The 14,203-nt window shown below is 42.0% G+C and overlaps 1 protein-coding gene across 4 annotated transcripts in view; it reads left to right on the top strand.

Annotated features, from left to right (window-relative positions):
- Window positions 1-14,203, top strand: part of LOC143486731 (uncharacterized) — a 104,292-nt gene that overhangs the window by 16,808 nt on the left and 73,281 nt on the right. For 3 of the 4 annotated variants that reach the window (XM_076986118.1, XM_076986117.1, XM_076986120.1), the window contains 11 exons: window positions 922-1,020; window positions 2,196-2,240; window positions 3,247-3,291; window positions 4,247-4,439; window positions 4,881-5,051; window positions 5,301-5,474; window positions 5,795-5,971; window positions 6,147-6,323; window positions 6,478-6,654; window positions 6,771-6,947; window positions 7,055-7,231. In XM_076986118.1, coding sequence (XP_076842233.1) covers window positions 922-1,020; window positions 2,196-2,240; window positions 3,247-3,291; window positions 4,247-4,439; window positions 4,881-5,051; window positions 5,301-5,474; window positions 5,795-5,971; window positions 6,147-6,323; window positions 6,478-6,654; window positions 6,771-6,947; window positions 7,055-7,231 — 1,612 coding nt within the window. The remainder of the gene's footprint in view (window positions 1-921; window positions 1,021-2,195; window positions 2,241-3,246; window positions 3,292-4,246; window positions 4,440-4,880; window positions 5,052-5,300; window positions 5,475-5,794; window positions 5,972-6,146; window positions 6,324-6,477; window positions 6,655-6,770; window positions 6,948-7,054; window positions 7,232-14,203) is intronic. The other variant, XM_076986119.1, reaches the window with a different exon arrangement.

Genomic DNA, 14,203 nt, shown 5'->3' on the forward strand with positions numbered 1-14,203 from the left:
CCTAGGTGTGCTACTGTGCCAGGTGTAATGGGGTAGTCTGCAAGATTAAGCATTAGATCTGGAATTTTCTGTCTTGAGGCCTTAGGGCCCAGGAGGAGAACTTATGTTTTGTCCTCATTAAGTTGAAGGAAGTTTAGAGACATCCAGCATTTAGTATCTCTTACACAGGCCTCAGTTTTTCCTAAATTGACTTTGTCATCAGGTTTGGCTGATATGTAAGGTTGAGTGTCATCTATATAGCAGGGAAAATTGACACCATGTTTGTTTATAACTGTGCCCAATGGTAGCATATATAATGTAAATAATAGTGGTCCTAAAATGGAGCCTTGTGGGACCCCATATTTCACTTTTGTTCGTTTGGATAGAATATTATTGAGCTCTACAAACTTATAGCGATTAGTTAAGTAAGAGTAAAACCATGAAAGGGCTCTGTCTGAGACTCCAACCCAGCGTTCTAACCATTTTAGCAAGATCCTATGATCTATTGTGTCGAAAATATTTTATTGTGTTTATCTGTAAATAAATGATTCTCTTCTGTCACGCTTCAGCCCCGGACCCCTCCCTTCGGGCGTGTGTTACTGTTGTCCATGTCTTTATATGTACGTCCGTGGGAGTGGCTGGGTTTGTGGGTGATCACTTGTCTCGTTAGTCTAATGTGTTTCACGCGGTGCTTGTTAGGCTACGTGTATATAGTGTGTGCGTTTGTATCGTTTGGTGTTCGTCTTTAATGTGTGATCTGTTGAGTGTTAACTGTTGTTTCAACACGCCGTGAGCGTGTCCTGCGTCATGCTTAATAAACGTAGCCTTGTGAACGCACCTCGTCTTCGCATCTTCGACTCCCTCGCACCCGTTACATGTTCTTTCTTGAAACTGTGACTGCACAGATGGATCTTTAATCTGAAACTTTATCATTGTGTTCAGATCACTTATCCAGTCCTGGAAAAACAGCTGCTATCACTGTTCCCATTCTGCTGATCCTGCTGTTAGCACTGGGGGGTGTGATATGTTTCATGAGGAGAGGTAAACCAATATTTATCACCTAGTACTTCTTTATTTATCACTATTACTACTGCCAGCAGGAGAACAGAGGGAGATGAAGGTGAGGGTGGTAAAAGCATGTATTTAATGTCCATAGTGCACAAACAGAAATGCTAGCACTGGAATGCTAGCGGATTGTGTAAGGGAAACAGGTTCAACGCACTGCACTGGTGATTTGGACCTGTGGGCTTAAATGCAGGGAGAAGTGACTGAAAGTGAATGACACACAGGTGATGGGTGTGAGTAATAAGTGGGGGATGGAGACCGGGGGAGTGGTGTGGTATATGGGTGTGTCTGAGTGGGTGTATCCCCTGTACTCTGGGAATGGCTTACCATGACACCTACATCTCAATCCTTATAGTCTGTACCTGAAGACATATTAAGTCTCTTATTAAGTTCCAGTTCACAGCTGAACAGCTAATCATTACATGTTGAAATGTTCCTGAGTTTCACCTCAAATGTGCATAAAGGGCTCTGGAGGGAGATGGTAAAGTCACAAATTCACTTTGAGATCATCAGGCCCATCCTGAAGGATTTGTACTGAATGAATCAGTCCACTGGTCAGACTGAGAGGACATGAGGTTTAGTACACTTGGAAGGCTGAGAGGGGACGTCGGGTTCAGCATGCTTGAAAGACAGAGATCAGGCCCATCTTGGAGATATCTGGACTTATACTGAAAGGTCATGATTGTTCTGGAACACATTCTAGAACACTGCTGGAAAGTCATGAATGTTCTGGAACACATTCTAGAGCACTACTGCTGGTGCTTCATTACCTCCAGCTCCAGCAGCTGCTCATCTCCATGACGACATATTTACTGAAGTGTTACTGATTCTCCAGATCAGCATCACAGAACGTTGTGTTGGTTGTGAAGAGAAACTGTGATACAGGAAATATTACAACAAATGAACCTGATGTTAAACCAGTTAGCAAATGAGACAATGTTTTATTCAAATGTGATAGACTGACACTATTAGAATCAATTGAAGTCATTTACAGATATTGATCTAAGTACTCTGTACTGATGAGATTGTCAGTGGTAGAAAGTTGCAGATTCAGTCTGATCCTTGGGGCTGGTCAGAAATGACTAATATGCAGTGATTGACACCCTTAATTTAGGCACTTCTGTGATTGGTGGTTGTATCTCTGTTTTCAGCTCAAAGGCGAGAAAAGGAGAGACTGATGAGAGACATTGAGACAGGTAACCTCGTGAGTAAAAAGTGGGGGATGGAGACCGGGGGAGTGGTGTGGTATATGGGTGTGTCTGTGTCTGAGTGGGTGTATGCCCTGTACTCTGGGAATGGCTTACCATGACACCTACATCTCAGTCCTTATAGTCTGTACCAGGAGACATATTAAGTTTAAGACATATTAAGTCTCTTATTAAGTTCCAGTTCACAGCTGAACAGCTAATCATTAAATGTTGAAATGTTCCTGATTTTCACCTCAAATGTGCATAAAGGGCTCTGGAGGGAGATGTTAAAGTCATAAATTCACTTTTAGATAGTCAGGCCCATCCTGAAGGATTTGTACTGAATGATTCAGTCCACTGGTCAGACTGAGAGGACATGAGGTTTAGTACACTTGGAAGGCTCAGAGGGTGTGGGGTTCAGCATGCTTGAAAGACTGAGATCAGGCCCATCTTGGAGATATCTGGACTTATACTGAAAGGTCATGATTGTTCTGGAACACATTCTAGAACACTGCTGGAAAGTCATGAATGTTCTGGAACACATTCTAGAACACTGCTGGAAAGTCATGAGTCTTCTGGAACACATTCTAGAACACTACTGCTAGAGCTTCGTTAACTCCAGTTCCACCAACTGCTCATCTCCATGACGACATATTTACTGAAGTGTTACTGATTCTCCAGATCAGCATCACAGAAAGTTGTGTTGGTTGTGAAGAGAAACTGTGATACAGGAAATATTACAACAAATGAACCTGATGTTAAAACCAGTTAGCAAATGAGACAATGTTTTATTCAAATGTGATAGACTGACACTATTAGAATCAATTGAAGTCATTTACAGATATGATCTAGATACATATAATAAGTCATGTACTCTGTACTGATGAGATTGTCAGTGATAGAAAGTTGCAGATTCAGTCTGATCCTTGGGGCTGATCAGAAATGACTAATGTGCAGTGATTGACACCCTTAATTTGGGCACTTCTGTGATTGGTGGTTGTATCTCTGTTTTCAGCTCAAATGCGAGAAAAGGAGAGACTGATGAGTGACAATGAGACAGGTAACCTCGTTTCTTTAATAGTGCTTTTCCATTGTGCCAGGGGGTCTGATACCTATGAAAAAATAAAATAACTATATCTGATACAACACCGATAAAATACCTGTAAAACATCTGTAGCATACATCCATGTTTCATCAATGAAGATCAATAGAAGGAAACAGCAGAGGGTCTGATCACACACATAGCGGATAAGAACTCCAGTGTTAGAGACAGTGAAGATCATTATATAAGAACTCCACTGTTAGAGACAGTGTTGATCCTTATATCAGAACTCCACTGTTAGAGACAGTGTGGATCCTTGTATAAGAACTCCAGTGTTAGAGACAGTGTGGATCCTTGTATAAGAACTCCAGTGTTAGAGACAGTGTGGATTCTAATATAGGAACACCAGTGTAAGAAACAGTAAAGATCCTGATATAGACAGCGTAGGTTCTTATATGTGTGGGGTTCAGGACACTCGTTAGGCTGAAAACACTTGCTTATATTGTTCTTTAATATTAAATATGCCAGTCAGAGTACGTAGAAAATTTCTTCTTATTTCTCCAGATATTCTGGGTTTCATGTAGACTTAAGACATCCAGACTGGAAGTGATCTGCACTGCTCCAGACACATACAACCTGGACAGAACTAGACACAGATCAATCCAGAATGTCTTTAATAATGTTTACTGTAGAATTACTGAGACAGAACAGAACAGTGGGCTGTGAAAATCAGTCCGACTCCCACAGTTACTGGACCTCCCACCATGTGAGTTCCTGAGAGATGGACATATGTAACTGTGTGTGTGTGTGTGTCCAACAGTGTGCTGCACTGTGTATGTAGATGAGAGAGAATCTGTAGTTCAGACCCATCAGTGTGTGTGAACTTAACCGTCACACTCTCTTGTGTGTGAACTTAACCGTCACTCTCTCTTGTGTGTGTAAACTTAACCATCACTCTCTCTTGTGTGTGTAGCTGACATGTGTCTGAAGAGAGAAGGTGAACGTTGTCTCCATGGGGTGAAATTCACTGATGCTCAGTGGGAATATGTGGAACACAAACTGTTAACTTCAGAAGATCTGGATGAGTTTGACCTGAGGAAATATGACCCATCAGAGGAGTGTTTTCTGAAGCTGCAGAAAGTGGTCTACGCCTGCAGAAAAGCACAGTGAGTATTTTCATTACTGACCTGATTAGAGCTTTAACTGTGTGTGTTTGTGTGTGTGTGTGTGCACGTGTGTGCACGTGTGTGCACGTGTGTGCACGTGTGTGCGCGCGTGTGTGTGTGTGTGTGTGTGTGTGTGTGTGTGTGTGTGTTCGTGTGTGTGCGTGTGTGTGCGCAGTAATGGATGTCTTTACTCCGTACTGGAGAGATGGACAGTGCTACCAACCACTTTGAATAGCAGAGGCCAATATAACATCTGGCTCAAATGCACCCTGGTGTGGTTTGATCGATTTGATCTATTTTAAATGTGTCTTGGTTGCATTTCCATGTGGCTAATCCCTGTGTGTTTATGTATATATGATTGAGAAACATAATCTGCTTCACAGCTGGGGGAGGGGCTAACTGTGACAGCTGTGTTCTGATTTATCATCATTAATCTTCCAGGTTGAGTTACTGTGGTCTCACAGAGAAAAGCTGTGATGTTCTGGCCTCAGTTCTCACATCAAAGTCCAGTTTGAGAGAGCTGGACCTGAGTGGGAATATACTGCATAATTCAGGAGTGAAGAAACTCTGTTCTGGACTGAAGAGTAAAGACTGTAAACTGGAGAAACTGAGGTGAGGTCATCATTTTTTCATGATGTAGTGATTTGAGTGCATACATGAAACAGAAAGACATATTGTGTGTATTTGACAAAAGGATACATTGTGTGAAAGATGGAAAAAGTGTGTGAGCGTACGTGCATGTTTTTGTGTGAGTGTGTGTGTGTGTGTGTTAATTGGGTGTAAGACAATGTGTGTGTGAGTTTGTGTAAGTGTGTGTTGAGCTCTATGTACACTGAGGAGTTTTTCTCCTTCTCTCCACAGTCTGTCGTTGTGCAATATTAGAGAGGAAGGCTGTGCTGCTCTGTGTTCAGCTCTGAAGAAAAATCCCTCACACCTGAGAGAGCTGAACCTGAACTCCAATAATCCATATGATTTAGGAGTGAAGCAGCTCTCTGCTCTACTGGAGGATACACACTGTGCACTGGAGAAACTGGAGTGAGTTACTGGACTATTGATTATAGACTGTAGACTAGATTATAGAGAGTATGTATATGTGTGTCTGTGCATGATTGTGTGTGTTTTTGTGTGTGTGTATACATGAGTGCTAAGTAATAAGAATACTGAGGATGTGTGGATGTATGTGAATTGTGTGTGTGTGTGTGTGTGTGTGTGTGTGTTGAGGTCTAAGTACTCTGTGTGTGTTTGCGTGTGTGTGTGTGTGTGTGTGTGTGTGTGTGTGTGTGTGTGTGTGTGTGTGTGTGTGTGTGTGTGTTGATCTCTAACTACACTGAGTAGATTTCTCCTTCTCTGTATAGTCTGTCTAACTGCAGTATTGGAGAGGAAGGCTGTGTTGCTCTGTGTTCAGCTTTGAAGACAAACCCCTCATCACACCTGAAAGAGCTGAACCTGAACTACAATAAACCAGGAGACTCAGGAGTGAAGCAGCTCTCTGCTCTACTGGAGGATACACACTGTACACTGGAGAAACTGGTGTAAGTTAGTTGTGTACAGTTTATTTATAGACACACACACTCTCGCTCTCACATGTATGTGTGTAAGTGAGCAAGAGATTGTGTGTGTGTGTGTGTGTGTGTGTGTGTGTGTGTGTGTGTGTGTGTGTGTGTTGATATTTAAGTACACTGAGAATTTTTCTCCTCCTTTCTGCAGACTGTCTCACTGCAGTATTAGAAAGGAAGGCTGTGCTGCTCTGTGTTCAGCTCTGATGAAAAACCCCTCATCACACCTGAGAGAGCTGAATCTGAACTCCAATGAACCAGGAGACTCAGGAGTGAAGCAGCTCTCTGCTCTACTGGAGGATCCACAATGTACACTTGAGAAACTGGTGTAAGTTAGTAGCCTACTGTTTATTTATAGAGACACTCTCGCTCTCGTGTGTGTGTGTGTGTGAGTGTGTGTGTAAGTGAGCATGGTTGTGGTGTATGAGAGAGATTGTGTGTATGAGATCTAAGTACACTGAGTTTTCTCCTTCTCTCTACAGACTGTCTAATTGCAGTATTAGAGAGGAAGGCTGTGCTGCTCTGTGTTCAGCTCTGAGGTCAAACCCCTCATCACACCTGAGAGAGCTGAATCTGAACTCCAATGAACCAGGAGACTCAGGAGTGAAGCAGCTCTCTGTTCTACTGGAGGATCCACACTGTACACTGGAGACACTAGAGTGAGTTACTGGACTACTGATTATAGACATGCGTAAGATAGTGTGTGTATATGTGTGTGTAAGTGTGTGTGTTGAGCCGTAAGTACACTGAGGAGTTTTTCTCCTTCTCTCTACAGGATGTCTTACTGCAGAATTACAGAGGAAGGCTGTGCTGCTCTGTGTTCAGCTCTGAGGTCAAACCCCTCATCACACCTGAGAGATCTGAACCTGGACTACAATAAACCAGGAGTCTCAGGAGTGAAGCAGCTCTCTGCTCTACTGGAGGAAACACACTGTACACTGGAGATATTACAGTGAATTACTGGACTACCGATTATAGACAGACACACTCTCTCTTGCTCTCATGTGCATATGTGTGTTCTCTAAATACACTGAGTAGTTTTTCTCCTTCTCTCTACAGTCTGTCTGACTGCAGTATTACAGAGGAAAGCTGTGTTGCTCTGTGTTCAGCTCTGAAGAAAAACCCCTCATCACACCTGAGAGAGCTGAAACTGAGCTACAATGAACCAGGAGACTTAGGAGTGAAGCAGCTCTCTGATCTACTGGAGGATCCACACTGTACACTGGAGAAACTACAGTAAGTTACTGGACTACTGTATATTTATAGATACACACAAAGAGTTTGTGCTGCTGTCAGAATGCCTTATCACCAGGTCTAAGGAGTCAAAGTGTTCCCCTACAATAAAAACACTGAGAAGAATGAGATTTATTGTGGGCAAATCCAGAGTCAGAATCAGTAAGACATTCCAGGGTTGATAAGCTGGGTAATTCAAAGAGAGAGATGTGATTCACATGAATCACAGAGTTCGACATTTTAAACACAATATTCACTGAACTTTGAACAAGAAACACTGACCTGAACAGCAACACATCAAACAACTACCAGCCAACAAACATAGGAAACAGATGGCTTAAATACAAGATACTAACTAGAAACTAAACAAGGAACACATGAGATCTGTTACAAGGGGCGGGGTTGGTTACAAATGACCTGGACGAAAACAAAAATATGACAAACAGAAGAGGGCTGGTAACAGATGTGACAGTACATTAGCAGTAGCAGTGTCCAGTATTAGTAGCGTCTAGTCTGGTATTATCAGTGTCCGATAGTAGTAGTGTCCAGTATTAGTAGTGTCTAGTCTGGTATTATCAGTGTCCGATAGTAGTAGTGTCCAGTATTAGTAGCGTCTAGTCTGGTATTATCAGTGTCCGATAGTAGTAGTGTCCAGTATTAGTAGTGTCTAGTCTGGTATTATCAGTGTCCGATAGTAGTAGTGTCCAGTATTAGTAGCGTCTAGTCTGGTATTATCAGTGTCCGATAGTAGTAGTGTCCAGTATTAGTAGTGTCTAGTCTGGTATTATCAGTGTCCGATAGTAATAGTGTCCAGTATTAGTAGTGTCTAGTCTGGTATTATCAGTGTCCGATAGTAGTAGTGTCCAGTATTAGTAGCGTCTAGTCTGGTATTATCAGTGTCCGATAGTAATAGTGTCCAGTATTAGTAGCGTCTAGTCTGGTATTATCAGTGTCCGATAGTAGTAGTGTCCAGTATTAGTAGTGTCTAGTCTGGTATTATCAGTGTCCGATAGTAGTAGTGTCCAGTATTAGTAGCGTCTAGTCTGGTATTATCAGTGTCCGATAGTAGTAGTGTCCAGTATTAGTAGTGTCTAGTCTGGTATTATCAGTGTCCGATAGTAATAGTGTCCAGTATTAGTAGCGTCTAGTCTGGTATTATCAGTGTCCGATAGTAATAGTGTCCAGTATTAGTAGCGTCTAGTCTGGTATTATCAGTGTCCGATAGTAGTAGTGTCCAGTATTAGTAGTGTATGGTCTGGTATTATCAGTGTCCGATAGTAGTAGTGTCCAGTATTAGTAGCGTCTAGTCTGGTATTATCAGTGTCCGATAGTAGTAGTGTCCAGTATTAGTAGTGTCTAGTCTGGTATTATCAGTGTCCGATAGTAATAGTGTCCAGTATTAGTAGTGTCTAGTCTGGTATTATCAGTGTCCGATAGTAGTAGTGTCCAGTATTAGTAGCGTCTAGTCTGGTATTATCAGTGTCCGATAGTAGTAGTGTCCAGTATTAGTAGCGTCTAGTCTGGTATTATCAGTGTCCGATAGTAATAGTGTCCAGTATTAGTAGCGTCTAGTCTGGTATTATCAGTGTCCGATAGTAGTAGTGTCCAGTATTAGTAGCGTCTAGTCTGGTATTATCAGTGTCTGATAGTAGTAGTGTCCAGTATTAGTAGTGTCTAGTCTGGTATTATCAGTGTCCGATAGTAATAGTGTCCAGTATTAGTAGTGCTTTGTATGGTATTAGTAGTGTTCAATAGGTTGATAATGGGTTGCTGTACTGTGATGGTATCCAGTCTGAACCCTCATTGCCTCATTGCCAAGAAGACTGTGAGATACTATACTGACTATAAGAGTCAGGCAGGAATGTCCACTACAGAAAATTAATTTCAGCAGAAAATTGGGAATCAGTAATGGAATTAAATGGATATTTCCAGGTTAGAATTGATGGATGTTTGTGATGAGGGTGATGTTGGGGAGGAGCAAGGATAGCTGACTCGTTTTAGGTGTTTGGCGTCATCCAACATGGGGCATCGGTCAGAATGCCAGGTAGAGGAATGATGAGGAGACGATGGGCTTGGTTGTTGAATTGTATTTTCTCATCATTGACTGTGAAGAAATGCCACCACCATTACTTAGGAACTAAAAGGAACTTCGCTTGAAGGTACAATTTAGACTTGAACTCGGAGCGTGCCCAACGAAGACAGCTCCGTTTCTAATACAGGCTGATGAAACAGGAAACACTAAACATGAAATCAGGAGATTCTCCAATGAGTCCCGGCCTATTGTACAGGTGAAGTGCAGTAAATGTTGAAATGCTTATTTTTGTAGATTGAATAACAATTTGCTTAATGCTTTTAGAAAATATCAATTTTCTCTATAGACAGATCTTTTGTGACAAATATTTAAAATTTAGAGTTTGTTTACTGTCTGTAATTCAAAGCATGGTGCATTATTGTGCATTTGGTCTAGCTGTGTATATGTTATATTAAGATCTGTGTTGTTTAGACTGATACAAATCTGCTCCAGTACTGTTGTACAGTAGAGTGTCAGTAATACCGTTTACAACTGAAGCATGGGAAGACTAGCATATAGTGTTTCCTCTGATCCATCACATGTATTAAACAGTGAATGTGATTTATATTTATGATGTAGGGTTACAGACCCTATAGGTTCAGTCACTCTGTTATACCTTGGAGTTCTACTACTTAACAGAGTCCATGTGGACAAAATTATTATAATAATTAGTGTGAGTTATACTGTGTGGCGTAATGGGATACAGGAACCAACCAAGAGAGAGGATGGGTGGGTGGGTGCGTGTGTGTGTGTGTGTGTGTGTGTGTGTGTGTGTGTGTGTGTGTTTGAGAGAGAGAGGGAGAGATGGTGTGGCTGTGTCTGTGTTTTCTCCCTATGTTACCATGCTGTCCTCATAATTTTCTGTCCTAAAGTTTCTGAAACAGACAGATGTGCCTGGAGATTCTTCACATCCAGGAGACACCTGAGGAGATTCTGACCCAGCGCTGGATCTGTACTGAACACCTGAGGAGATTCTCACCCAGCGCTGGATCTGTACTGAACACCTGAGGAGATTCTCACCCAGGGCTGGATCTGTACTGAACACCTGAGGAGATTCTCACCCAGCGCTGGATCTGTACTGAACACCTGAGGAGATTCTCACCCAGGGCTGGATCTGTACTGAACACCTGAGGAGATTCTTACCCAGCGCTGGATCTGTACTGAACACCTGAGGAGATTCTGACCCAGCGCTGGATCTGTACTGAACACCTGAGGAGATTCTGACCCAGCGCTGGATCTGTACTGAACACCTGAGGAGATTCTGACCCAGCTCTGGATCTCTAGTGAACGAACTCTCCACATCAACCACACCCCCACTACACACCCCTGTTCCTCCCTACCAGCGACCTGCCAACCAGGCTAATCAGGAACTCTGAACTCACCTGTGTGTGTGTGTGTGTTTGTATGTGAGTGTGTAGTTTGTGTGTGTGTAGTTTGTGTGTTTGTGTGTATGTAATGTGTGTGTAGTGTGTATCTGTGGGTATGTGTGTGTGTGTAGTGTGTATCTGTGCGTATGTGTGTGTGTGTGTTTGTATGCGAGAGTGTGTAGTGTGTATCTGTGGGCATGTGTGTGAAGTGTGTGTTGTGTGTAGTTTGTGTGTGTGTGTGTGCAGGGCCGGCCCTTCCATTAGGCGATATAGGCAAATGCTAGGGGCGCCATCTTTTTTTTTTTTTTTTTTTTAACAAATGAACAATTAATAAATGTGAAAACAAGCAAAGTCCACATAATCATAATTTCATTGTTTAATAATATTAGTCAAATTAATAATTCTTATAATAACAACACACGACACCTCTCACCCGCGCGCCAACCCGCCCTCCCCCGCGCGCTCTGCGCACCTCGTTACTGAGTTAGTGAGTTAGTGAGTGACATCTCCCTGTAAAGACGTCAAAAAGGGAGAAGTCCTCTGGTGCCCAGGGTAGAAAAATGAGAAACGTGGATGAGGAAAGGCGGCAAAAAACAGGTGATATAATGGTAATATGTGGTGAATTAACACTATACCATTGGCGAAGCGTCAGGGACTTCAACGCCTTCTCTGAAGGTTAATTGATCTTAAAAAGGATGCTTTATCTATTATATGTAATATATGTTAATAACGCTTCACCAATAATTTGTATTTTTCCTATAAATCGGCTTTCAAATCCACTTTTCGTACTTGTGCTTGAAAAAAACCTCAGCGGTGAAATAAAAAAAATCAACCAATCAGAATATTTCACACCGTTGTTTCTAGGTAAAAGAGAGCTTTTGATTGGCAGTTTTATCAACCAATCATATTATCGAATTAGAATCGTGGGGGCGTGCTCCAATGGTCTCTCATTTTTATTTGAAACAAATCCAAAATGTTGCCAATCTGTAGCTGTTGTGTTTTTCTTTGAAACCAGCTCGCTTGACTCACAACTAACACTCAATCGTCATTGTGGCTTTTTCCCCTCTGTATGATCTTAGTGAAAACCGCCACTGTCATCATACTGCCCAATCCTAGTAGGTGCTATGATTAGCTTAGCTTAAAATAAATATATACTAACTGTTCATTGCGGATGCACTTTTGAAATAATAATGTTGCAGTAGGCAAATTGCCCTGATTTGCACTGGTGGTAGTTGTTGTTTTTCATTAATTTTTTAAATTTATTATTAATATTTAAAAGTTGTTCTCTGCACTACGTTATGTAAAATAGTTTTAAAATATTTTTTGTGCAACACCTTTATATTTATTGCTTGTTATATGGTAATATTTAAGTCATTTGCTTTTTATTTGTTTCTTTAATCCTGATACAATCAACCCGATGATTGATGATGCAGGGGGCACCAACCAAAATCTCGCCTAAGGCACCACATTGGTCAGGGCCGGCTCTGTGTGTGTGTGTGTTTGTATGTGAGAAGGAAGTTCACTTCCTCTCATTTCCTGACTAGTCACTTCAGTGATGCTCTTTCCACCAGAGGAGACAGTTACTCCACCACCATCCTCAGACCATGTACATACTATCACCCAGTGTGTAGTCCTGCTGTACAGTTATTAACCCAATAAAGTGTTTTTCTTACTTGTCTTAACTGCACTGTGTTGCAGAACTCCTCCTGAGCTCTGAAGAACATCTCTCACCTGCAGTATGTGGAGTTCGACTGGGTGAAGGAGTTTACGTGATCTCCAGCAGTGTAGCTGGTGTCCACTCCACCTACACCTTCCTCTGTCCTCACTGCTCAGTGAGTGTGTGTCTCACGGTTGCTGGTCTCTGTAGGAACAGCGTGCTGTTCTTCACTGTGTCACTACTTCTACATGGAAGACACAGCAGAACTCATTTGTTGAAGCACATATACAGCCACCAGTGTTTACTGGTCAGAGTCCTCACAGCCACCAGTGTTTACTGGTCAGAGTCCTCACAGCCACCAGTGTTTACTGGTCAGAGTCCTCACAGCCAGACAGTGTTTACTGGTCAGTGTGATGTAAAGCTGTGGGGTTGTGTGCTACTATGTGTGTGTAATGACCACTATTTGCTCATTGAAGCAGTCAGACACAGGGGCTTCCACTGTTTATTCTGAAACAGATTTTAAGATGCATTTACCTCCTCTTGCATAAGACGGCTACAGATTTCACAAGCTGGGGTAATAAAAATATAAGAAATTATGCTGATGAAGGCATGTCAGTTATTTAACACGGCTCACATAACTACAGCACGTGTCGACAATACAGCAAAGTTAACTTTCTTAATCAAAACTTTCTTAATCAAAACCACATCCGGCCCGCGAGAGGCCAATCATAAATGAAACAAATATCTATGTCGTGCGTGCAATACAACTGTGACGCTTTTATTTTGAAAGCGCTACGTTTGTGTTAATTCCGTGTGGACGTACCTGCGTGTGTGTGAGCTGTGCGAGAAACGCTGTAAGTGATCAGCGACAAGTTAAGGCTTTCGGGAGTGAACGTTGTACCTCGCGCGAAACTCCGCAAACGGCGGAAAATTTACGTGATGAATTTTAATTGTGCATTGTGTTCCAGGTTTGAAAAAGTGCTGGAATTTAGGCTAAAGTACTTGAAAATGCTTGACATTGTAACTGTATTTCGATTCACAACAAATAGTTGACTGAACAGGGGGGTATTCCAGAAAGTGGGCAAGTAAACTCAGAGTTAACGAAAGCTCAGGTTTTCCGTTCCAGAAACCGAGCTTAGAGAGAACCTGAGTCAGCTGGGAAATATTGAAATGGATCTTGAAAGTGCCGTAGAAGTGCTTTAAAGCTAGGTTTAAGCCAGGTTTATACTTGACGCGGCGCGAGGGTCCGCGCGGCGAAAATTATGTAATCGCGGTGGCGGAGGGCCTCGCGCACTGTTGATTCGCAAGGTCGTGCACCTCTCGAATTTTGTAACTTCGCGCGCGCGCCGCGCTTCAGCGCAATGAACAAAGTCATGTTTGCAGGGTTCATACACCTTTACAAGGTGGAATTAAAGCATTTATACGTCACTTTCAAGGTCCATTTCAATATTTCCCAGCACGTTAAACTTAATTAAGTTAAATATTTATACATATATTTGAAATGATTCAAAATAATTAGCTTTTTATCACATTATTTAATTGTTGTTTATTTTCAAAACGCCCAATAACGTCTTCACGTTCTCTCATGTTTTGTCCTGGAATTACAAGAGGCTCGTATTTGTTAACGTAATACAAGAAACCTTTATGGCTATTTGCTGTGAAACGAAGTAGTTACAATTTCAAACATTTTCAAGTATTTAGCCTAAATTCCAGCACTTTTCAAATCTGAAACAAAAAGCAACATTAAAATTGGTCAGGTAAATATTTCTTCCCCTGTTTCTTTATACCAACACACATGTTTCGGAGAACACTGCACAGAATGTGACGCGGCACAGGAGGGTACGGCTCGAGAAAAGAGACCACCTCCCCGTGGCTGCGTG

The sequence above is a fragment of the Brachyhypopomus gauderio genome, unplaced genomic scaffold (genome assembly GCF_052324685.1).
Source record: "Brachyhypopomus gauderio isolate BG-103 unplaced genomic scaffold, BGAUD_0.2 sc45, whole genome shotgun sequence".
Lineage (NCBI taxonomy): Eukaryota > Metazoa > Chordata > Actinopteri > Gymnotiformes > Hypopomidae > Brachyhypopomus > Brachyhypopomus gauderio.